This window comes from Papilio xuthus, unplaced genomic scaffold (genome assembly GCF_000836235.2).
Source record: "Papilio xuthus unplaced genomic scaffold, Pxut_1.1 DF827789.1, whole genome shotgun sequence".
NCBI classification, from domain to species: Eukaryota; Metazoa; Arthropoda; class Insecta; order Lepidoptera; family Papilionidae; genus Papilio; species Papilio xuthus.
Genome location: NW_013530860.1, coordinates 2,143,301 through 2,170,286, shown reverse-complemented (window position 1 = coordinate 2,170,286; position 26,986 = coordinate 2,143,301). Strand labels below are relative to the sequence as shown.

General features: G+C 35.3%; 1 protein-coding gene across 2 annotated transcripts; it reads right to left on the bottom strand.

Moving 5' to 3' along the window:
- Positions 1-2,535: 2,535 nt before the first annotated feature.
- Positions 2,536-26,251, bottom strand: lama (phospholipase B domain containing lamina ancestor). Of its 2 annotated transcripts, XM_013308876.1 has the most exons (11): positions 26,068-26,251; positions 20,747-20,860; positions 8,171-8,538; positions 7,388-7,537; positions 6,816-7,062; positions 5,835-6,118; positions 4,756-4,990; positions 4,356-4,552; positions 3,901-4,060; positions 3,318-3,633; positions 2,536-3,169 (listed from the first exon to the last, which is right to left on the bottom strand). In XM_013308876.1, exons 3-11 carry the CDS (start codon positions 8,287-8,289, stop codon positions 2,844-2,846), a joined length of 2,034 nt encoding a protein of 677 aa, XP_013164330.1. In that variant the 5' UTR covers positions 8,290-8,538; positions 20,747-20,860; positions 26,068-26,251; the 3' UTR covers positions 2,536-2,843. The 2 variants fall into 2 exon arrangements, with proteins under 2 accessions (XP_013164330.1, XP_013164331.1); XM_013308877.1 differs by lacking the exons at positions 20,747-20,860; positions 26,068-26,251 and adding an exon at positions 8,907-9,003.
- Between the last annotated feature and the right edge of the window lie 735 nt (positions 26,252-26,986).

The window sequence follows — 26,986 nt, the reverse complement described above, 5'->3', positions numbered from 1 at the left end:
TAAAGTTGCAATTAACGAAATGGTTTTATTTTTCCTAAATTGTTTTCCCTCGAATAATACTTTCAAACGTCAAAAAGGAAACTGACAGATTGATTTTTTTAGGTTGGTAGCAACGTAGACTTGTTCATGATGTAAACCAAAGAGTATAAAAAAGACAAGCAGTCAAAAATCACAGACGACAAATAAAACTACCAATGTTGCCATATGCAACTTTCCATTTTTCTTTTTACTACCTCACTGAAAAAAAATTATAGGAGTTTTACTTTGGTTTATTGATACCAACAGACATAATACGACCGAAAAGATTGTATAAAAATCGCTTCATTTTGTGTTGATTATTAAAGTGATGGCAATATTTCTGTACAGGTGCGACATTTTAGATTTTAGCTGTAGAAACTCTATTAATTTTATTTGTCAATGTTGGCTCTGCACTAGTTCTGTAATCGCCAATTTATAAAAAAAATTGATGATGAACTTGTTCAATAAATTTACATCAGAATAAGCCTTTAACCCTTAAATGCGCGAATTTTGTTATTCATTAAAAATATTATTTTTTAATTATATTAGGTTTTAAGATGTACCGAAAAAATAGTTAAAAAAATTAATCGACTTACACCCAATGAAAATTTAAAAAAACCGTATGTTGCATATCTGCAACAGTGCGCACTTATAGGACAATACCATGTATGGTAAATTAGGTGAAAATTAAAAACTCAAAATAAATACATAAAGTTATTTATTTATTTATTCCTGATGAAATTTATAGAAACAATTATTGTCTCTATTGTAGCACAAGCTCACTCGGCATTTCTCGCAGTATGTAAACGTGTAGCCCTTACAATTCGGGTATTTACACCGGGCTCGATCCCCCCATTTTTGCCAGTGGTCGATTTTATCTTGGCGGACATCTTTAGGAGGTACAGTTTGTGCTGGTCCACGCTTCTTTTTCAACTGCAATTCAGCTTCTAAAGATGAAGAGCTTGGGCGGCCCCTTTTTGTACCATTGCTGTGAAGGCCAAGATTACATAATGCATTGGCCAGCTCTAGTCTAAATTTACATAGATTCATAAGTGTAGTATTGGGTCTGGTCTGTTTTAGAGTTTTTTTAGTTTACAATGGTCACGTCTAAAAGGTGGAAAAACAAGCGGTTTGTCCACTTTCTGCTTTTACGCGTAATGTGGTACCTTCCAATGAAACTGTCAAGCAGATCGACTCCTCCCATATGGGTATTATAGTCTTTTATTACGTTAGGACAATTTATTTGTACCCGCTGTTTCGTTGCTTTATCATACCTCGAAATAGTAGTCACAGGAAAGGCTCCGGTATAGGTTGACAGCAAAGTAACTGGTTTATTATCTTTCCATACTATTGCACTGATGTCGATACCATCGACATTGGCAACCTGTTCCTCATGGTGTCCCCTTGGTACTGTTCTTTTCATCAGCGTCTTCTTATCTGGCAGTTTATTATTTTGGATACGATTAGACTGGACAGTTCCCAAGGAATATATTCCTTCTTTTGCAAGATAAGTGACCAAGGGCACAGATGTGTAGTAATTATCGAAGTAAATTATGTGGTTTGCACGTCTTGGAACAATACGCATTAGCCGCACAACTGTGTTACCAGTTGGTCCTAAATCTGGTTCGCCATTTCCGAGAGGATTCTTATCACTGCCAGTATAGACCTCAAACTTGTGTGCAAATCCATAGACACTACATACCAAGAAAAGCTTGAATCCCCATTTATGTGGTTTATTGGGGAGGTATTGTTCTGGAGGTAGTCCTCAATAACTTGATCATTCAGCCTTCTCGCCATTCTAGAAAAAAATACGATTAGACTTTAGATAAAATACGGTAAATATATCACTCAAAAATGAAATTTCTATGAAAGTAAATTCACAATGTTGCACTTATGCAACAAACGGATTTTGAAGAAAAAAGTATATCAAACAATGGAATTTCCATAAAATTATTTATTTATTTTTCTTTTGATATTATAAGTAATATAAAAATAAAAAAACAAACAACACTTACCTTATAGAATTATAAAACAACTGAATAACAATTTTACACTAATTGCTTTTTACGTTTACCCGCGCCCGCGATATTATAAATTGTGATTATGAAGTTTAGAAATTTGCAATCGACCCGCCAATCGAACTGTCAAAATAAATATAATTGTCATCTATAATCTATGGTAGTTTACATTCGGATACACGAAACGAAATCTATCAAATCTTTTGAATATTCGATATGTTGCAGATATGCAACAACGCGTGTTTAAGGGTTAACTCTTTCAGGTACGGTAGAAATAATACGGAGTAAAATAATATTTACGCCAAAAAATAAAAAACGGGTGCTTTTTTTAATTAATTTATTTCGAGAGCAAAATCGATATGCCTCTTTTATACTTTAAGTCACTTCATTTTTATTAGATTTCAGTTATAAATAATACGACAAAACGACAATAAATATAAACACTGTGACAAATAAATAAAATGTATAAACAAACTCATGATTGTTATTTTAAGATAATTAATGCATATGAAAGTGATAAACATATAAAATTCATTTTTGCTTATAAAGTTGTAAAAAATGACACAAAAATGTTAGGTTGAATTTAAGTAGAGATTTTGAAATAGTAAGATAATTAAATTAAAACATGGCTGAAAGTAGTTCATAACATAAGTTGTTGGTAAGGACAATAACGCCAATTATTTGCTGGGATTTCTAAAGATCATAATGCCCTAATGTTTGTAAAAAAAATTAACAAAAAAAAGGTTCGTTATTAAGTACAATTGGTAAGTACATTATGTTTGTCTGAATTATTAGCGATTTTGAGATTCACCAGGACCATTGCGGTTTGAAGGTGCCAAAAGCCCATTTGTCGGGCAGACCTTCGTGCGTGATATCATTGAATGAGCTCTCTGACCATTGGAAGGGTTGTAAAGTGTCCTTGTTGAGCATTTCTAATTCCTCTTCAGCTTTTTGTTTGACGAGGTCCCGTATTTGAAGACCATCAATAGTTGGTTCGTCGTCAAACGCGTCGGTATATATGGAAGCAACGTTTCCTTTGTTCATCTTTATCTCTGTTAGGTTTAGTTTTGGTGGCTCCGTGAATGGCGGACTTGATATCGCGACAAGATCTAAGCTGTCGCCGTCCGTTGTACCTGTAAAATAAATTGGATTGACGATTTAAAGTTGGTGAGTGTTATTAGATGAATTTCTTAACCAAAGATCTTAGCAACTCGATTATTATTTTTATTAATTACGAGTCTTCTTTTTTGATTATCATAACAAATATATAAAAAAACTTACCACTAACGATTTTCGTATCAATAACTCCGTATGCTTCTTGATGTCGTCTCACAATGTCTCCTCTAGCTCCGAGTGCAGACCAGAGATCGGCTTCCTCTAGTATGCAATTTAATTCGTCGGAACATTCTGGAAGTTTGGTTTGATTGTCATTGAGCGCGGTGATGTTGTTCATGCGCATCAGTTGTATGATACTATCTATTGACGTGGCGTTCTTGTAGCCCTGTTTGAATGTCACTGAACGAGGCGATTCAGATTCTGAGAACATTTTGCTGTAGATAGCTTCCATTTTGGTTACGTGTGTTAATTCTGCTACGTCCTGTAAAAGAAATAAAGTAAAAATAAAATTCTATACAGAATTAAATATAGCATTAGAATTAAACGCTCTGAAAGTAACTATAAAGAAATATATCTTAACAATGCAATGCCGCTAACAGAAATGGATGTAGCACGGAGGTAGACATGGTAAAAGTATAACAATTGTTAAATCAGTTACTAAGCTTGACTCATCTTCAAGACAAGATAGCGCTTCGCTATAGTTACAATATAGGTCTAATTCACAGATTAAGTATGAGAATTTAGTGACCTTGAAGAAAGGGAGTCCGTACGTAGCCCAGTAATGGTTGTCCAGTAGCGCGGCGGTGAGGTCTGCGGACTGCGTGCGGCCCGGCACCTGCTCCAGCAGCCATGCTGCGCCCCGCCCCCGGCCCCCGCCCCACCGGTGGATGATCGTGTGCTTTACGTCCCTACACAACAAACAAAATATATTTATAAAGAAGGCAGGAAGACGTCACAACAACGTTTTAGAATACTACGTCATAATTATTTCGTATACGAGGTATTTATCATAGTGTTCATGGATAAATAATTGTTGGACATTTATGTTATTACAATTAAGGCATTGATTGAATGACGTCACCAAGAAAATAGATCCCACGTTCATCTGACGTCATCGTCTCGTTTAATGAGTTATTTTTTTGTAACCAACTTGTGTGTAACTTGCCGTGGTCGTATTTAGTAGCAATTAATATAATCACGTACTTGTTAACAGTAATCTCAGTGACGATTTCCTTCTTGTCTTTCACCTTCCCTTGCTGCACGCGATGGAAGTGCGCGAAGTCGACGACCAGCCACTGCTTGGCGGCGGTGCCGGAGTTGTGTGCGGCGAGTGTGCGGCCCCACGAGCTCACGTTCGCTGACAACTTGTTCGCCGCCGTCACACGGGGACCGACCGGCAACTGGAATTATTACGTACTACATAGATATTGCTACCTTTGAATGTTTTAAAAACAATAAAACACGATATTAGATACATATTGATTTGAGTTCTTTATCATTCCTGTAAAGCCAACGCTTGGCAAACAACGGCGAACAGCGAATACTAAACAACAAACGTGAACGTGCTTGACTGTTTTTCTATCAAAAATAACTTTCGGTTTACCTGCTCCGTGATGTTAACGCTCTTCCAGAGTTTCTTATTATAATTCCTGAGCGTGGTTCCCGAAACCGCCATCCTGTGGTTATCTCCCCTGATGATGTAGAACTCATCCTGGCTGGTGACGGAGCCCGGGTACCCGGAGAATTCTACCGACAGCCCGGGGACTGCCACCTCATCTGTTGATGTCTTGTGATAGCTCAACTTGTACTTCTTTAATATACGCGTCATTGAGGAATAACTGAAATAAAGATTAAATTAAATAAGAGAGTGAACATTTCATTTTCCTACTGACATAAAAAATCACAAGTAAAGATTGATGTATTTGGCTGATAAGTACAAGAAGCTGTTGTAATAACTCTAGCTTGATAACGTACATGTCTATATGTTAGTTTTCACTGTCGAAATATATTAAGATTTTGTACAGTTGCGAAGACAGTGGAAACTTTCCGTTTAAGGTATTTCCACGCAATAAACGGGTCATTGTTAGCTGCGTTTATACGTTCATAATATTTGGCATGACAGGGTAATGGACAAACGATGGTTACACGGTCTTTGCTCGTAACTAGATAAAATAACTGATATCTCTGTTTACAAACAAACAATCCAATGCGGCCATTGTTATCAGTGGAAACTGCCGGTTTACACATTACATATCTATAATTATTATTATTATAAGTACAACATGACAGGTAAAGAAACTATAACACGTAAGCGTCACAAAACTGCATGCATCAAAGAAAACGGATGGCGATTTGTTGGGTCTGACATCAGTGGAAACTCACTGTTACATGCATATAATATGTACGTATTATGTTAAATTATTTTCCTTATCATACTAATATTATATCTTACTTCTTACTAAATTATAAATCTGAATGTTTAGATGGTTGGATGGATGGATGTTTGTTAGAAGGTATCTCTGGAACGGCTCATTCGATCTCGATTAAATTTGGCATAAATATAGAACATAGTCTGGAAAAAACACATAGTCTACTTACAAAGTTTTTTTTAATTCAGTTCGTATTGAGTCGCGGGCGATAGCTAGTCTAAATAAAATACAATGAGATTTTGAGACAACCTACCTCCCAGCTGCATTATGCGCAAGATAAATTCTCTTCGTAGTTGTTCCATTCTCTAAAGTTTCGTTGACGACCCTTAGGAATGCGCTGGAGACTCCCGGCAGTTTGTTCACTGGGTTGTTGTCTATGGTTATGTTCATCTTACGCTGGAGCTCTACCACATCGGCCATAGAGTTCAGCCAAAAGAGTTCCGATATGTCTGTGTCGGACTTTGTGTTGGTGCTGCGTTCTGTGCCATGTTTCCAGCCAGTGTACATCCCGCTGATTTGTGTGTAGTACAATGAAACCTGCATGGTATATAATTATGTATTTAAAAATTTAATTTAGCTTTGACACCGGCAGAACACAAGGTTGCGGATTCAAGTTTAATTCAGTTTCAAAATTTAACGAAAGAGACAAATAAATAATAAGGAAAATATTTTGTTTGTAGATATAGGTAGATAATAGATACAAATCAGTAATGGAGATTTCTAGATAGTATACGTGATAAAAAGTGCACAATGGTTTGTGTTTCCGCTTTACTATTTGTTCAAAGGCTACTGAATCATAGCACTGCAACTAATAAGCAAATGTATTTTTAGTCTGCATATATTGTTTATAGGAAGCGGAAGTTACTTTCTAAATGTACACATGTTACATACCTATTTGAGTATAATATATGCACAAGTTATTCTAAAAATAATTTATATGCATTCATTACATGGTCTGTTTATGCATAAAGAATATTCTGAACATTCTTAAATAAACATCATGAAATCAAAATGCTTAAAAGATATTTCACCTTATAAAACCCATGTTTTAGATAAGCTGATATTTGGAGACAAAAATTGTGTCGTTATTTAGCCTATTTCGTATATCACCAGAAATAGCCAATAGATGATGAAAAGCCTATTTGAATTTAGAATAAAAAAAATAAATCAATGTGTCCAGAACAGCTAAGTCGCTTTAGTAAGTTGAATTTAGAATTGTAAAAAAAAATCTTACATGGTGCCAGAAGGGGTCTGTAGCTTCTCTTTCAGCTGCGTAGCTCTTCCAGATGTTGACAGATTTATCCAGCTCGTCTTTAACTCTGTCGCATTGGCGGTCATGCTGGCTGCACACCGCGCGCACCGTGTTGTCGAGATGTGAATGTATGAGATGGGATGTTAAGGCCCCCTCTACGATGCCCGCCGCGTATGCCTGAATGTCATCTCTGTATGTACCGTCAGTTTCAACTTCTAGAAGTGACCATCTGTTAAAGATTAAATACTGTTAATATGTTTTTATGTATGACTAGCTGTCACCTGCGAGTCCATCCCAGCAAATAAAAAAAAAGTTATTTAAGAGCCTATGTTTTCTTCCAGACTATGTTCTATGTACGCAAAATTACTGAGATCTGTTCAGCCGTCCTGGAGATACCTTCAAACAAACATCGATCCATCCATCTAAACATTAGCAATTATCATATTAGTAAGATAGTACGATTTGTTTTATTAAATGTTGTATGATAATTGTGGAAGAGTGACGTATTTAAACCAATGTAATTTTGTGTAAGTAAGGCATTTATCTGTACTTACCCTGTTGTTTTCATATCCAATCTGAAGTAAGCGCGGGCGACCCCTCTGGGTAGATCTGCCAGTTTATTGCTTTGGCCCCAGAATTCGATGCGGTACCCAGTCTTCTCGGAGTAGAACACTGTCGCCGCATAGTTACCGTCTTCTTGACTCCTAAATAAACATTATTTCAGAATCTAAGGGACTCTTTAAGTGACTACTTAACAATTTTTCCGTTTACCTTTACAAGATTTACAAAGTTCCCTTTTTATGTCTTTCTTAATTTTTTTAGTATTCAATTCAATTTAGTATTAATTGTATGTTAAAGCCAGCACTTTAAATATTTCAAAAGCAAAGATTGATTGATCAACATTTCCCATATCACAAACCTGATATGCCTACGCAAATATTATTTCTACATTATGTTATGATTCTATTTCGATATTGTAAACACATAAAGAATTTTAAGTAACGCCTATTACAACAATAAACATAGTAGACAACCAAAACTAAATATTAACACATCAAATATCTATTATAGATCTCACAGTTATATCAACTCATGAGTAGATTAAAAAAACCACAACTCGTTTAGCCAAAACACCAAAGCTAATTAAAGAAAAATATATTTATCCCTATAATATATGACAGCTCATTTATACCATAGTATTTTTTTTAAATAAATTTAAAAGCGTACAAAGATGGTAAACGCTAGTAGTAAATGCCTACACACCCAACTCTTGATGGCTGTCATGTCATATGTTCATAGGAAAAAGTAATTAAGTAAAGTTATAAAAAATAACTTACCTCTCGATCTGTCCAGCGAATAGCGCTATTATAGCCAGAACGCCGAGAAATCCCAGCACGTATGAACTTATTTTAGTCTGCAGCCACGAGGCGCCTACTACTTTCAGCATCTTACTCATTTCTTGAGATAAATGTATAATATAGATTTATAAAATAAAGAAAATATTAAGGAATTTAATAACAATGAAGTGACAGAGCGTGTAGGTGATTTTCTCTAATGGGGTAGCGATCATCAAAGTGGTGCGTCGACCGCCAGTGTTCACGGTGCCCCTGACGTTGCTCCGACTGCTGGTTGCGGAGACAGCATTGGATACCCTCCGCTGTTTTATATCACGTCTATTCAGATTTTCTTTCTTATACCTTTAACCCTGAAACAAAAGAAAAAGGCATTTATATTAAAACAAACAAATACACGTCTTCAAAGAAAAGAGTTTTGACAGTAAAAGCTAGATTAATATGGATCCAAGAGAATATTTATCAGTACTTAAAGGAAAAAATTGATTGTTTGTTTGCATTGAAAAGGCTCCTAAACTACGCAACCGATATGAACAATTCTTTCACTGTTGGAAATTCCACTATTCGTGGTGACATACTATATTACTAGATTTTTTAATCCACGCGGGCCGAATCGCGGGCTACTGCTAGTCTGTAATAACAGTAGACGCTCGTAATTCGTGTAATCATAAATTCGATTCTTTATTACTCGATGTTAACTTTCAGGAAAAAGCGTACATACCTATGTTAACTACAATTTCAGTCTCTCAATATCACAGTTAAATAAACACTAATTGAATAAAATAAACAATATACACCATTGTTATAACTTCACATGGAAAAACATTGTTCGGTTTGTTCGTCAGTTTGTCATAAACAACTAACAGGTGAAGAGACAGGAGTCGCTTCGCTGGCCTTTATCATAATATCAATACGAGATAAATATATTTCATTATTTAAACATCTTCAGCTGTATATAAACGATGTGACAAAATCAAACACAAGTTAATGCTGATAAATATTACGCATTTCTTTGTTTGTTCAGAAAAATGTAACTACAGTCGAACCTGGATAAGTAAGAGCCGTGTCCCTCATCACGATGTTTTTCTTGCTTAAAAAAGTTTTTCTCTAACACACGTTTCTCGGTTATGACCGTTGAGAGCAGACAGTCATTTTAAAAAAAAATCTCACTTATCACCACCACATTTTCAGTCAGTTACCAAATCAAGACCTGAACATTAGCTAAGCACAATCCTAACCTAACTAAATTTTGTTACTAAAATATTTGCGAAACCAACTATATTATACACACCTATGCATAAAGATCATCACAAGATTAACACACAATAAAAACACTTGAAATAACTCACCAGCCTATTTTTGTTATCAATATGATGTAATAATTTAATTTAAAAAAAAAAAAAAACCAAACAAAATCTGCACATTGAACGTGCTCTGCACAAGAGCACATGCTTTAAAAGTAAAGCGGCGACTTACAATGTAAGTTTTATACTATCTAAGTAACAATGGTAAAGACGACCGAATATGTAAGAATGGAAGAGCGTTAGGATTAAGATGAATTTTGGAATATTATGTTATATAATAAAAAGATAAAATGAAAATATTAAATAGAATTATTAGAGAAAGGAGAAAAGCACGCACTGTTACAAGAATATATTTACAACAACTAATGGTTTTAAAAATAAAGAAAAAGGAATAAAAAACATATAAAGTTCTAGATTCAAAAATATAACAATTAAGAATAAAAGAGTGTAAAAAGTTCCGTATCTGTCGGCAACATGCCCGCCCCCTGGTGTCAAAGACAAAACAAAACAAAACTAAAGAATAACATGTAAACATAAAATAAAGGGTGGCCGACAAATGGAACAAACAAAAATATAAAAAAGACATAAGAGACAAGGAACATACAATTAGATTATAAAAGACTGCATTGCACGAGTAGCTCCCACGCTCCGCTCATAAATGGTGCCGCAGGCACAATGAAGATGAGAAGTCTGCCAAGGCCTCAAGGATGCGATTCACACCGTCGAATGAAGTTCCGTTGTCCGAACATACTGTAGATGGAGCTCGTCTTCTCGCATAAATCTTCTGAGGGCGTAATTGTGATATCTGAAGATTGGATTACTGCCAGATGTACAGCTCGCACGGAGAGACACGTGAAGAGAGCGCCCCTCTGCTTTTCTGAACGGCGGCCATTAGACGCGGTGACTGGTCCAAAGTGATCCAACCCAATGCAGGTAAATGGTTCGGAGTGGTGAGCTAGCTTCTCTGAGGGAAGATCTCCGGCCGGTGGAATGTATGGCCGACCCTTGTTGATGTTGCAGGTGACGCAGCCATCGGAGATACCACGAACAGCAGGCCTACTGCGTAGCCACAGCAGGATTGATTCCGGATCCAATTCGAATGATAGTCGTCTTAAACGATTTCGAGCTGGCAAATTCGAACTTCCACGTAAGGCCAGGGCGTACTCTTGTTCAAAACTATTGAGCTGGGAGCGCAGTAATAGGAGGCGTTCTGTTTCTTAAGCGCCTGTAGCAGTAAATGATGTTCTTGAATGAGAAAGAAGGCTTCGACCTTGACATTTACTTAGAGCTAACTTAAATTGATACGAATAATTACAAGCAAAGGCGAATCAAACTACCACAACGATTTACAAAAGCAGTAACCAGAGAAGGCATTTGGATAGGAGAAGGTATTGGATTCAAACGAGTGCATTCAACTGCATCCGCGGAAGCACGAGCACGAAGCTGTCTTAAAACCGTTAAGCTATCCGTCCAATAAAATACCATCTCAGGTTTACGTTCGCGAGCTTCTAAGATGTATGTTGCAAACTGCGCTGCGACTAGGGCAGCTTGCAACTCTAGCCTTGGGATAGACTGGGCCTTAACAGGAGCTAACCGAACCTTACCTCCGATTAGACTAAGCGCTACACTTCCGTCAGTATATTCGAATCGCAAATAAGAAACGCAAGCGTAAGCCAACGCCAGATGAAAACGATTGAAAAAGCAGCTGATCCATTCGGAGCTAAGGGTTATAGGTAGTTTGGAGTCCCAGTCGATACCCAGTTTCCAGGTTCGTTGAAAAATAACGCGATCTTTAACCACTATAGATGTTAATAAACGGAGTGGTTGATATGCGCGCATTAAGAACGCTAAAACGGAGCGTTTACAAAGTTTCTTTGGAGGAGTACTTAAAGTACTGGAATGAGCTAAAACATAGCTATTGAGTACGAAACCAATATCGGGCTTCAATAAAGGTCCGGTTTGAAACTTACCGGAGGGAAGCCGACAAGTTGTTTCTTTTAAAATATTTACAGCATCTCGATCATCGCGAGAAAAATACATTGTGTTGGAATTCCCTATTGAATCACGAAGTTGATCATCAAGGGACTGGGATGATTCAGTGATAATACAATGATTGATTACATCTGACGAATTAGCATTGCCCTTTAAAGACCCATAAAGAACCCAGCCTAAGGAAGTCTGAACCGCTATGGGCTGACGGCGGGATCCTCGACGGATACATTGAGGAATGGTGATTTCCCAATTGTCGACCCCTATGAGTAAAGTAGGGACAGCATCTTCGTAACAGACAACGTCAGCTAAATCTGAGACGTAACTTATACGCTCTACCTCATCTTTTAGAATAGTTTGACGCTGTAGATTAAGATTTGGAATAGATCTAACATTCTTTAAATCAAAATATTTTGTAGAGAACTGACCTTTAACGCGAAGGTCTATAAAACTAACATCGGTTTCGGTGGACATACCGCTCACACCGTCTACACGAATACGGCTTTTTCTACCTACTATTCCTAACCTTTCGGCAACAGAAGCGTCAAGAAGTGAGGCGGTAGAACCGTCGTCGAGCAAGGCGAACGTGTTAAAAGAACCGTTAGGGCCCGACAAAGTAACAGGAATAACTTTTAGAAGTGGTCGGTTCGCGGATGGGCAATAACTATGAGTAACTACAATGGAAGAGCTATCGGGGTACGAAGATGTTGATGGATCAACCGGCTGAGACGAAAATGATGGATGATCAACCGGCTGGGTGACAAGAGTGGCGTCGGTTACGATAGGTTTATGAAGAAGCGTATGGTGAGAGTTTCTAAACTTACATGACTTTTCTTTACATGAAAACTTATTACAGCTGTTATAATGATGCGAACCTCTCTCTAGACACTTCCTACAAACCTTTGCCTCGGCAACCCAATGCAATCTCTTTTGAATCGAGAGAGCACGAAACTTTTCACAATTACGAACCAAATGACATTTTGTGCAAAAGAGACAAACGATAGCTGACCGATCCTTAGGAGAAACATCTTCCGTATAACAATCTGTCGCGTTGCACGTTACCTTTGTAAAAGACTTGGAATGGAAAGGCTCTACGAACGCACCAAACCTTACACGGAGATCCGCCTCGCGCATTAAGAAATCGGCTAAAGATTCTAACCTATATAAGCTACTATGTTGAACAGCAAAATCCGCCCATCGCGACCGAAGTAAAGGAGTTAATTTAAATATAATTTCGTTGCAAAGCTCCGGTGATGCCAAATATTCAGGACGATTTAATAATCTAACAATTTCCTTGCAGTTCAAAACCTTTAGAGCGAAGGCACTTAGTTCCTTCGTAGATTCTGCGCTAGATAATCGTGGCAACGCTCGAACTTTAGCAACCTCTGCTAATATAATATGCTCCGGACGCGCGAAGCTAGATTCTAAAACACGTAAGACCTCTTGTGGATCCCTCGCAGCAGCCAGCAAGACCACCACCGCCTCGCGAGCAGGTCCGCGTAAAGCAGCATTTAATCTTGCTAGATTTTCAGATGAGGAGAAAAAGGTACACGTATCATCGTAACTACGTTTGAAAATAAGCCACTCCGTAGGGCGACCATCAAATAATGGAAGTGCACTAACCTTTTGATTACTCGTCCTGGTTGCCGCGGCAGCCGCCACTTGGGCAACGGCCTCAGCAAGATGTAAAGTGTCGGTTTTATAATTTTTATTTAAATTGTTACAAGCATCAGTGTGGTGAGTGCCTAAGAACGTGTGGTGTGGCATGTGTGAGGAGGTCGTTGCCGTTGGCGCAGGCTGCGTGACGGGCGCATCTGCAGGAAGGCTACGACCAAGGAGCCGCACGGGAGGTGCCGCTAAAGGGCGCTGGCCAAGACTGGCGCCCAGACCAGCGCTAAAGAAGACCCCGGCCTGAGGGGGCGCCGACGTGACGCCTACCTCTTGGATGGCGGGGTAAGGGCCTGGAGGCAAGGAGGTCCCTGCCTGAGGTAGCGCCGATGTGACGCCTACCTCTTGGAAGGCGGGAAGAGGGCCTGGAGGCGCAGCGACGTTGGTATCGTATGGACCCCATGCCTGCGGATGTGCCTGCATGGCATCTCCCGCTTGGAAGACATGGGGGATACCTGATGTCGTTGCTCTATGTGAAAGGCCGATGTCGCCGCGCTCAATAACACGGGGCGATAACGGCGCAGTGGTGCTTCTCTGAATACGAGATGGCGCTGAAGAAAAGGATGCAGGTTGTGAGGGCTCTTGAGCAATAATAGCTGCGGGCTCTAACGGCCTAGGGATACCCTCGAGCCATTGATCGACGGTTGAATGGCTAGACCGGCTGCCGCGGCTTGACCCGCGACTAGAGCCAGCCTCAACCGCCGCTAGCTCTGCCTGCATTCTTCTTTCAGATGCGGCCTTCTCCGCGATTGCGATACGCTCCGCGGCTTCTCTGATACGTTCTGCGGCAGCCCTCTCAATATCTGCGAGACGACTCGCATGCTCCGCTTCAACCGCAAGCCTTTCGGCCGCTCGCATAGATGAGGAACGAGACGCGGCGGAGGGAGCCGCTGCCCGAGAGCGGGAGCGTGTATGCATTATAATAAAATAAGGAAAGGAAATAAAATAAAAGGACTTACCAAATTTTGTTTACTTCTGACACCAAATAAAGACGACCGAATATGTAAGAATGGAAGAGCGTTAGGATTAAGATGAATTTTGGAATATTATGTTATATAATAAAAAGATAAAATGAAAATATTAAATAGAATTATTAGAGAAAGGAGAAAAGCACGCACTGTTACAAGAATATATTTACAACAACTAATGGTTTTAAAAATAAAGAAAAAGGAATAAAAAACATATAAAGTTCTAGATTCAAAAATATAACAATTAAGAATAAAAGAGTGTAAAAAGTTCCGTATCTGTCGGCAACAAATGGAATCGAAGTAGAAATCATATACTTGGTAACTGAAGGCTTACACGTGGACGATAGACAAATGCCTATCAAGAAATACTCAGTATTCACCGATTCACTGCAAGTTATATGCAATACTAAAATATTAGATGAACTTCCAAGTTTATATACATAGCTTACATGTAACATACATAATTCTTCATCAAATATCCCTATGTAAAACTGCTACATAAATCATTTGAAATTCCTATTACCTACAGTGTTAACTGATTTCATGTAAGTATACGTTCCTGAAATAGCCATACACGTTCACATATAAGCTGTAAATACTTGAGTACATAAACAACAATATATCCACGTTTACAGGCTCAAATGAAGAAAGTAAATTATATATATTAAATGCCAATAAGTTAGTACATAAACTCACAGTTTTGAAGTATATTATCCCATTAAACCCTTGAAATATACAAGATTTTGAATACATTTAACAGATTTTCCATATCCGATGTTAAGCCTTGGGAAAGACGCCAAGTACAGCAACAACGTATGGAAACGTGATCGTATGCAGTTTTGATATTGCCGCTGTTTATATGAAATTAATCCACGCAATGTCACTTTGACTTTTTCACGAGTAAAAGGTACTTTTAAATCATTTACGAGTAAGTTCAATTAATAAAATTAAAAAGTTAAAATCTATCCGTATTTTTAGCCGACTTCAAAAAGAAAGAGAAGGTTATCAGTTCGTCTGTATGTTTTTTTTCTTTTTTTAATACGTAAAAAACTAACTTACGAATTGCATTAACATACTTCACAAATAGTCAAATGGCACGAAAAAGCAAAAAAGTGTCGACTGTCAAGGAAAAAGGAAAGAAAATGTAAGTGTAATTAAATTTATTTTATATACATCAATTATGTTATAAAAAATATATATAATTAATTCCGTACTCAGTGCGAGTACACTGAGTTTGCACTCAGTGCGAGTACACTGAGTTTGCACTCAGTGCGCGTGTACTCTTGCACCTTGTAATGTGAACCCCCGTGATACTTGGCGCCATAGCAACTGACAGGTGGCTCCTATTACATGTTCTATTATAAATTGTTATAAAACTTTTTGAATTACATATACTTTTACTGGAGTTGCTGAGTGAGATGGATTAATAATATGGATAAGACTTAAAATTTTTCCTTTTTTTCATCCAATGTTTAAAAACGGACACTATCAAAAGTGGTTATCAAAATTTTAATAGGTTTTTTTTACACTAAATCTTTTTTACTTTATAATTTCAAATTTTAACTTAATTTAAGCTTGTGCTGGGTAATGTTTTTCGAATACATATCAAATGTGAGATTCCACTTTATTCTGTCGTCCATGCCTTGAACAATTATACTTATTGCTATTTTGTATGATTTTTATAATTAATATTTAACAGATTATTTTATTTTTACCTAAACAAAAAGCAGTCACAAACTTTATGCCATTTGTTTGTTTAAGCCAAATATTAAATTGATTAACCTTTCGGAATTCGTATCCCTAAAAATGAATCAAATACAACTCACCTGGGACGTGTTCTTTTGTTCAAAAAGCAAACTAAACGAAATATATTTAAGAACAATAAATATAATGTTACTAAGATTTATACCATCAGTATCTTATAGTTTCGTTGTTCTATTTATGAAATTCAAAAATATTGATTTAGAGTATCGTGGATCTCACACGAGTTACGTAGAAGCACTGGTTGTTATAACAAGTTAACAAGATTAATATTTTTATTAACATCAACTAGGTATACGAAGTTTCAAAAGGACGTCCGTCTTATTCGTAAACATTTCTAAAGTAAATCAATGCTGGCGAACGTCGGAGCCATATATTTGGTTTTATGAATTTTATGATGATGTATATAATATATTTTTGAAGAGCACATGCCATGTTTATCGACATGTTATGGCTGATAAAGTATGGATAAGTAAGTATGGTTACACTTTTGTATGAGTAACGTCTTATACTTTATGCAAATCGTAAAAAGTGAAATGCAGAAGATGCAAGAGGATGAGTAACTGTGGGTTACTGAGACGAAAATCCGAGTTTAAGAGAGAAATAATTACAAGGATAACGATATATTTTATACAGAGATTTTGGTCGCAGAAGCCTTGGGTTTCACTAAAACCGCTACGGGTACTAACAAAAGTCACGGTAAAAAACGTCTTAGGCGGAATCTGAAATTTAAAACAACAAAACGTATTAGCAAAGGATCTACGTTAATTTCAAAAGTAAGCAAAACGTACAAATAGAAAGATTACAATTCTTACATAACAATAACAGTTTCGGGCTTCTTAAATCACATAGTAAACATTAATTAATTTGCCGAATATGATAAAAATTGTACGACGTCAAACGATTTGTTTAAAATCCGTTTGCTCGCAATTTCGCGACAATATTATATATCACATCTATTAATTTATTACTTTAATATAAAACATTTTTTTCTTTTTTTTTAATCCGGTAAGCCAAGTTGAAAAGAAAATGGATGGCTTTATTTTTCACGACTACCATTATTTCTTTTTTGAGATTCCCACGCTTTTATTCACATTCATTTTTTTCTAATTTCTTGTACATTTCTTCTTGAAACTTCTTAGGGGTATATTTCTTTATCAACTTGTGATATTTTTTCCGCTATGACGCACATTTGAAACTGATCATACGCATGTAGCGAATAAAAACGTAAAGTGCTTAAATTACCAACGGCGACGATTACGGCCCCAATTTACGCAATAAAGAGAGAATTGCAGTGAAACAAAAAAATATTACATAACTTCAAATACAATGAATTTACAAAAATCATGTGCTTAATTAATACTGATTAATTGAGATTAATTTAAAATATTTAGGTTATCATTTTTAACACACAACTTACTTTGCAATGTTTTTTTTATATTTATTACATCATGCAATTCCAAAATAATATTGAATATTGACATAGCATCGTTTTATTGGTTACGATTTAACGACTACGTTCCTTTTAGTTTTATTGCGATATCATTTCAGAAGTATAATAATATATTTTAATATTCTTTATTTTATAAGCCCGTTGTTATAAAATATAATTCCTAAAAAAATTCTTTTTTCTTAGTCTGGCAATAGCATATAAAAAATAAACCTATTTTTAAATTAATAAAGACAGTCCCATATATGTTTTAAATTCATATTACAATCGTAAGAAAATATTTTCAAGGAGCTATACTTTCAGAATTACCAATTGCAACGTAACGCAAAACATTTCCTGTTACGCTAATAAACAGTGTGCTTTGTAAGCGAACGTTCAATTGACAAAACACTTGAGATTCACAGCATCGCTTAAGAACGGACAGAATCTTGTATGAGATGTTCTGTATCTTTAGAATTCGATTACTGCAGTGTATGACTTAACAAGAGTTAAATACATCAATCAAATGGACGTCTTGAGATTTCTTAAACATACAAAATGTTCTTGATTGATCGGAGACATTGTCCATTGGCTGATAACTTTTTCCTTAAATAAAAATGTTGTTCTACTAGGTACAAGGTACTACTAGGCAGTAGGTTCGAGAGCCTACTCTAAGTTAGGGTACACGCACTCTGCCTTTCTTACAAATCCGGTGTATTACGACCATGCAACCGATGTTCCTTGTCTAATAAGAGATAAATTAAAATACAGGCAACATGTAGTTCATTTCATCATCTTTAACCTGCCCTTATCCGTATGGAAGGTCGGCACATTATTTACTACTCTTCCATACATCTCTATCACCTATTTCTTAGGCATATTATTTTTAGCACAATCCATACATACTTTCTTCAAACCTGTAGCACATAATGTAATAATGTTTAGGCTTTTAAGGTAAAATTTAGTTAATTTATTTGTATAATATTCGTTGTGTGATGGATACTTTGCGAAAATTCGCTCTACTGTGCTCCTATATAATTTGTAATTGACGTTTTTCCTTGTCGAATAGTCAATATCTCATCACCTTGTACCGTTCCAAATACATTACACGAACGCCCTTCAACTGTTAATAGATTATGTCTACTGACATAACTTTGCACGAATGTATCTTTTGGATCTTAGTCAAAAGCCATAGTTTTTTTGGTCTTAATTTTCACAATAATATATCGAATTTAGCAATTCATTGTGAACTATTTGATAAAGTTGTTTTGTACTGCAAACGTATGATATTGTAGAATAGTATACAATTGAGGATTGCGGCATTGATATTATTACGTGACAATTTGCGCATGTTTTAATAGAGAGGCACGTTTGTTTAGATACAGTGACATGTCACGAGTTCACGAGCACTTCCAATTTACAGTGTTAGAAATTTAAATACGATTTATATTTACAAATACGTCATCACAACAAGTTTAAGATGAATGAGACAGATGTAGTAATCGTAGTTTTAAGTGTTTCTTTTCCAGTAGAAAAGAGAGGGAGTAATATTAAATTGATTTATATTATTGTCTAGACGAGGGAACCATCAATTTCTTTGTAAAGATGCTTTATAAATAAGTCCTCAGAATGACTGAAGGTCGAAGTATGTCTCGGTAAGTACGTAGCAACAAGGTCGACTACAAAAGTAAATTGTTGCCAAAATGTAAAAAATGAATCGATTTGCATTTCAATTGAATTCTTGTGTTCCGAACAATATATATTTGTATGTTTGAATTGTTTTAAATGTAGTAATGTAATATCGAAATAACAGACACTTAAGTCTGCAAAATATAATGTGAACTATGTCAGTACTTTCTTCAAATATACGCCATTTTGTATGTAAACCAATGAAATAAGTGTTTCACTATATTAGAAAACAATTCAGAAGTAACATTGCCTTTATTGTTGGCCAAAACGGTATCCAAAGAGAACAATAAATAGAATCAGGCGCAAAGTATCGTTTTATTATGTCTGCACACGCCCTAATTTAATCACATTGTTAGTAGGGAAAGGGAGGTCCTGTTATAAGTAGCAAAGTGAATGTACTGGATAGCCCGCTGCGGGCGAATGTGAACGCACTCCCACGGTGAATGGGATAGGGGGTCAATGACCGACTGCCGCGTTGCACTCGTAACTTGCCCTCAGTGCATTCCGGCCCTAATTGAAGCTATTGAGAACGATCCATGCGTTAAAGTTTAGATCTACAAACTTCTTGCCCTATTGTTACTAATGACAATTATTTTCGGAATTACGGGATACATATTATGATTCTTGTGGGTAAGTATCATGTACGCCACTGATTTAAATTTGTCTTGGCAAATTGTACACTGGGCAAACTGCACATCGAAATAATTCATTAATTATTCAATCATCTTCATACAATTATATGAATGTCCATATTTCCTTTGGCTACTTTGTGTCTTAAGGCCAAAGCGATTTGAAAGATTAAGGTGTCATCATGAAATATACTATCATTTTTTTAACCAGTGTACGTTTAAGGCACTTAACTATTGATGCATAGAAACTCATCCTCACTAAAGTCGAACGGTCTAGGGTATGATGGGGTCGGAACAGGTCAAAACGTGTTATAAAGGTGAATGGATGAAATACATTATAAACTGGATTTCACTCGTCACTTGACGGACGAGTGTAGGTGAACGAGTTTAAAGTTATCAATGTCTGTTCGCTTGGCGACATTATAACTGACGGAAGAGATAAGTGAAAACAAGGCTTGCAACAGTTATAAATGTAGTTAACAAATCCGGAATTTACCACAAAATCAATACAGATCTCTTCCAGTCTTAGGAATAAAAATATTATTTTTAACCTCGTAGCTTGCAGCTGTAACTTAAACGCAACCTTATTTTGGATCACCTTACGAGTAAAAAAAACAATTAATGGACTTGTTGCTATGTTTTATACTGCTGCTGTTTTATTGATAAAGAATTCAGTACAATTCAAATCTCCTTGACCGAGGCACAGAAACCGAGATAAATAAGGAGGTATTCGAGAAATGTCGGTATCCGTCTACCTGCTGCGAAGATAAAATAGTTTTTGTCAATAATTTGGAACGTTGAGAAAAAAATTGAGAGAAAAAATTGTCTCTGCATTTTTCTAAAGGATATTAATTATTTTATAATACTATACGAATTCAATTTGATTAATTAAATTCACCAGCTTCTTTTAAACGCCTTACTACAAATCCGGCAAGAATATTCTTTGGTACAAAACAACATACCAATGTCATTGTGGTATATATCAAATAGTGTGTAAAAAGTAGTAGTGTTATAAAACAAAATAAAAATATATCCTTTAACCAGACCACTAATTATGGTTTAATTGCCTCGCAATTTCGTTCTTTATGTATATAAAAATAAAGTAAATATTGTATTGTACTTACGAAGTCAGTGGTGTGACCACAAACACGTAGTGTCGGCGTACTCAACCCATCGGGATGGAACTGTTCGCAACGGTGGGCGAAGATGAGGCAAAAATCTAGTAGACTGCTACAGATCTAAAACAAAAAAGACAGAAATTAACAATGCAATTATATTATTAATGGAAGTGTGATTTTAATAATGCGGTAAGAGAACTTGCAAACTAGACTGATATAGAGGGATAGAAAAGATAAAGGTTCATTGACGTAAAGCATAAGAAACTCTACACAGGATCGTAACAGGTCAACATATTTAAAAAAAATATCGGTATTTAAAAAATCTGTTTTCTTTTCGTCGTTTCTTTACAATCAAAGAAAGTGTCATTGTTAGGATTGTCGGCTTATTGTCATTCTTACTGACGCAAGCGAATGCATACCAATCTACTGTCATTCAATAAACCCCAGGAAGAATTAACAGGTTACTTTTAAGTTACTTCAAATATATTGAGAATGTAAAAAGACCAAGTACTCAAAGTAATAGACTTCGAGGAAAACTTAAATATTTTTTCTAAGTAAGAAATATAATAAGCACATTACAATGATCACTATGCGCTAATTCAGATTAAGTTTCTTAACATCATCAACAAAATGTGTTAAAATTTGAATGATATTTGACGTTGCACTTTACTTCCGATACAGGCGCTGTACAAATATGTATGTACAAATTTTGTCAATTACGCTACGAATGCTTTCTGGAAGATTTTCGTGCTAAGCCCTCCGGTATTTTCGTTCAGATTCATTCAGCCTTTCTTAAGCTACTTTATAACATCTCTAAACATAGAAATCTTAGCATAATAAAAGTAGAAGCTAATTTTAAAGCATGTATTAGTAGAGTGATAAATTCTCTATTAGGGCAGAATCTTAAAATACATAAATAAATAGACTTAAATGTATGTAGACCGATAAAACTGGTTCGTTATCAACATCACACGACATGATCGTGTCAGTTCAGTCAGATCGTAAAAGTTAGTGGGACGACATGTTAGCAATTAGTACATTTTCTAGTGACTTCAATCCACATACGACATCGAAGTCTACATTTAAATGTATTTAATTCTTAATCATTGCAATTTGCAGCGTAAACGCCGTATTCAATTATCATTTTAGTCTTCGTAAATTTCTTATTAAAATTATATCCTTACTAACCTTACTTCGTGCTAATCTTACAAATATTATAAATGCGAATGTTTAGATGGATGAATAGATGGATGTTTGTTTGAAGGTATCACTAGAACGGCTGCATGAATATCGCTGAAATTTGACATAGATATAGAACATAGCCTGGAAGAACATATAGGCTAGTAATTAAGTTTTTCTTTTTTAATTCCGCGCACAGAGCAGCGATAGCTTGTTGTAATATAAAAGTTTTAATTTTAAGAAAACTGGAAAATAATGAGTCTATTGACCTTAATACAAACAACTGTTCTCAAAGTCAAGTGCAAATGGACTTGAGATAATATTTAAATTATTTGTTAAGACCGGCGCCTGTTATCTCATATTTACGTAGCACGTTGAGCCATTTAAGTCAAGACAAATCTACAGCGGATCAGTGTCAATGTGATATGAGTAAGGAATAGTGGAGATAAAGAATAAAATAAAAAGTTGTCACGACATGACGAGACATATTTTTACATCCAGTGTTTATTACTATAAAAGCCATTTAAACGTCAAAAAAAATCCAGCAGTAATTCAGTGCCAGAATTATCTTTATATTTTAACTATTTAATTTAGCCTAACTTTTCTTATTAATCGTGTCACGTTCGCTTGTCAAAAAGTCTAAAAACATGGTTACTTTCATAATAAAGAATGTGTAGATATTATGTTTTAATTGGAAACATATTTACATAGTTTCATAAATTGACAATAGAGGTAGGGAGGGTAACAATATGTCTGGTTGGCATAGCAACAGCGTTGTACAAGGGTCATTCGAGATCGAGACAGACATAATGGCCGCGTCTGAGCGCAGGACCGCCCAGGTGGGACCTCGTAATCATTAGTAACTGGAGAATGGAACATTTAATAAGCTTTGTATATCAACGAATGATTGTAAATTTTGTCTAATTATTAACTGTGAAGGAACTGAACGAAACTATTTGTTACAAGATAAAATAAATTGTTAAATTTTAAGCAAGATTGTAGGTTTATTACGTCGTCGAAAAAGACATTGAAAATATAATTCCAAAATTCTTTGTATTCTATTGTATTTGGTCATAAGTGATGGTAATACCGAAAGGATTTTAAGACCTTATCGTCTTGAATATGGGCAAAAAAACTAAAAATGCTGGTACGTTTTGTGGTCGGGGACAAATACAACAAAGGACTATATTTATAACCTCAAAATTCCGGACAGTTGCGTTTCTCGTCACGCATCGATTTAATACACAATGGCGTAGAAATTGTCGATAACAATGTTATTGATAGCGCTGTAGAAACGACCCCTCTATTGCAACAGTGCGGCCGCGGCGATAGCTCATTAAAATCACAAACGATTTATTAGAAATCAATGACGCCGCTTATAATTTACAGCATTTTCGATTAAGAGTTAAATAAACATGGCTAGTGAGAAATCAAACTATTTTACTCGCAAAATTTTTCAAAAGTATAATTGATACGAAACTACTATAATGGGATTTGTTTGTAGAATTAAGACATAGTTTTATAGAGATGTATTGATAAGCAGATTTATTTAAGCTTAAATATACGATTTTCATAGGCTAACATTATTCCTATTGACGACAGCAAGGAATTTAGTTATCATTTTATTTTCCTCTAATTTTCTGCGTTGTTCTCAGAATACTTAAAACGTCTTTTTATAAAACTTATCTACATTATGATGTTTACACACTATGATATATGGGAAGATATACAGATAACGTATGTGCAAACGGACGTCATTAAGATATTTCCATAGTGCTATGATGTGGAACTATAATTCATATTTTATCTGTGCACGTCAAAGTGGAAAGATTTATTTTTGTTTTCAACTAATTTTAGGCACAAGATACTGGCTGAATATCAACTACATATTTGTTTAAGAAATAATACATTTAAAAAAAATTGCACTCACCTAATAAAATATTTTTATTTCTTTTTTTATTACGCGTTTATTTCTATTTTTATATTTGCGTTGGATGCGTTCTGTGCATATAAACATTATACAAGTTTACAATTGTGTTAAGCTTTGATTAACCATGTCGGCTGTTAACTGGTTATATTAGTAATTGGTTTAGGGTATAAATATAGAATAAGACATATTTTATATTTAACATTACTATTTTTAAGATGAGGGGCAAACAAGTAGCGGAACCCCTAATATTAATTGATCCGATTCCCATGGACATCCGTAACACCAGAAGAACCGCAAAAATAATTCCGTTTCTAAGTACCTACATATCAATTATAAATAATACAGTTTCGTATTGAAAAGGTGCGGTAAGTCACACAAGACGTCAGAAGGTCACCGTCAAGCAAGGTTACGTATTTTCTAAACTCAATGAGTAAAAAAAAAGGTACAAACACAACAACAAATTTAAAGGCACGATAAAATAAAGTGAATCGATACACGTCACCGTGGGGGCGCCACGAGCACGTGCCGAGATCGTTTTATGTAGGGTTGCCAATTGCTACGTCAATGTGTCCCCATAGATAATTTAACAATGAAAAAAATTATATATATAAATTAAAACTCTGAACCTTAAAATCGCAGAAATCTATACATCGTGGCGGTAAAATGTTTGGACGACGGTAAGTGTAGCCGACAAAAGCCTCACACGTGTTTTCTAAACATCTCTATTATTGATTTTTGTTTGGGATGGAATCTTAACTTTTATGTGGAATTGTTGTCGTTAGCTCTGTGTTAGTATTAGTAAAATGGTCGTGTACCAGAAATTTATTTTATCCTTTCGTATTATGTTTACGTTAAAAAAATTAATTGGTTGAATGATTATATAGCAAATACGAACTATATCTGGTAAAGTAGATTAATAAGTTAATGACTTTCCGGCCTTTACAATAATAAAAGGAATATTTGTATTTCTTTTAAACTAATTCAATGGAACAGCAATAAATTTCCATTCAGTATGACAAACGCTCTATAATTTATGACGGAAGGATATACGATTAATGATGTCACATCTACTGAATCATGTTTGTAATCTCGTATCGAATCTTATCAAGTAGTAGGGAAATGTTTTACGGTTTAGTCATAGTTGACAAGATAACCAACTGTAAATTACATATGAAACACCTATAACTTTTTTTTCAATTTAACTCACGTTTTACAGCCAGATTATTTTTTGAAATATGATTATTTAAATTTTCGTTTTAAATCGATTGAAGAATCCTGGTTACATATACATATACAATGATTAAAATACACAAAAATAATATTCATGTCATATATTTATTATCATTTTGAAGGTAAAACCTCGCCTATCTTACTAATATTAAAAATGCAAAGTTTGGATGTATGGATCAATATTTGTATAGATATTACCAGAAGTGATCAACGGATCTCGATGAATTTTGGCTATAAATTAAGTTTTTTTTTACCGCGCGAACGGAGCCACGGACGACAGCTAGTATTTTTATAAATGTTAAAATGGCATATTTTCACAAAATATACCACATTTTTCTGTGGAAAAATTTAAACATTTGCAACACCAACAGGAAAATGACATGGAACAATTATTGTATCTAACAATCGAGGTCTTATTAGTTAGAATCGTTTCGTATTGATAAAACATACGTATATGGCTTTCCAATGTTTCCCGCGGTCGTACGCGAGTTTTTTTTATACATCTGTAAATATCTCGACTTGAATCATTGTCGTTAGCCTGGCATCGCGATATGAATACACGGACCACGTGTTAATTGACAAAACGTAGAGTTGAGACAATGATCGGATATAAGCCCGACCGATTGGGGTCAAGTACCTCATGTCTACAACGTTTTACATATTTACGTATCATTATATTTATTATTTAGAGCCAAAGCGATTCGTAAATAAATTCAACATGTATTTCCTCAGTATTTTACTTCATTATTTCCTTGTTTTGCGGCAACCAGGGCAAAATATCAACATTTATTGACAGATTCCACGAAAGACAAGAGAAAGTTATAGTAAGCGAATGTAACACTAAAAATAATGAGGCAAGCAATACTAAAGAGAAATTTAATGCGATATGTTGGAAAATTATTGTGAAAAGCAAGTTAACGTGAAAAAATTGTGCAATATGTTCTTTTCGTTGTCATAAATTTTGTATAAAATGTAAAAAATGTCTTACGTTTTCATCGATTATCCTCTCGAAGTTCTGAAGGTGACTTTTGAGGTAACAACACCAAAGGGACTACATTTGAATAGGCACTGTTAAGGGCTTTCGTTGCGAACTACAATGAGCCCTGTAGGAACACAACCGATCTAAGTTACATCGAGTTAACGATTGACGTTGCCGCTTACGCACTCAATGCGCGCAGTGGCGCTGTCAGCTGTCACCGACCGAACGGCGGACGCGCAGCAATGCTGAAATAATTGATACTTGCCTTGCTGTATGAACAATGCTTAACAAATCAAGTTATTTTATAAGATATTTTATCCCTATAATAAAATGATAAAAATGAGATTGCAAATTAGAAAAAAAAATTACTTGACTTTCTTTCTTGGTAATGACACACTAAATCGTTAGTGAAAATATACAATACTATGGGCATTTATTTAAATTATATATTAAAAGAGTAATCTATACACAGATATTGCCAATAAAGTAAGAAAAGAAAAAGTAATTTTTACTTTTGTCGACTATTATTTAAAAGTTGTTAAAGCGCCCTCTGTGGGCTATCTGAAGGACTACGACCTTGATTTCAACAATTTTGTGCTGAAATTAAGTAGTGTATTAAAGTCGTACTAGATGTCACTAGTAATACTAAATGCTTGTAATTTTGCAACGTTAAACAAAATATACTCATAGTACAAACTACATACTACTACAGCATTTTTCAATGAATTAAAACATTAAGTATCAGTTTTTAAACTTAAATAATCTAATTTTTTTAATGTACACCCAAAATTTAAGGATATATTTTGTAGGAAATATACGTATTATATTTATATTTATTCAGTACCTATAATTAATTTTTTACGATGCTCATAAAAACAAATTACAATTTTTGTATAATCTGTATTGACCTTAAAAGTTGTTTAAAAAA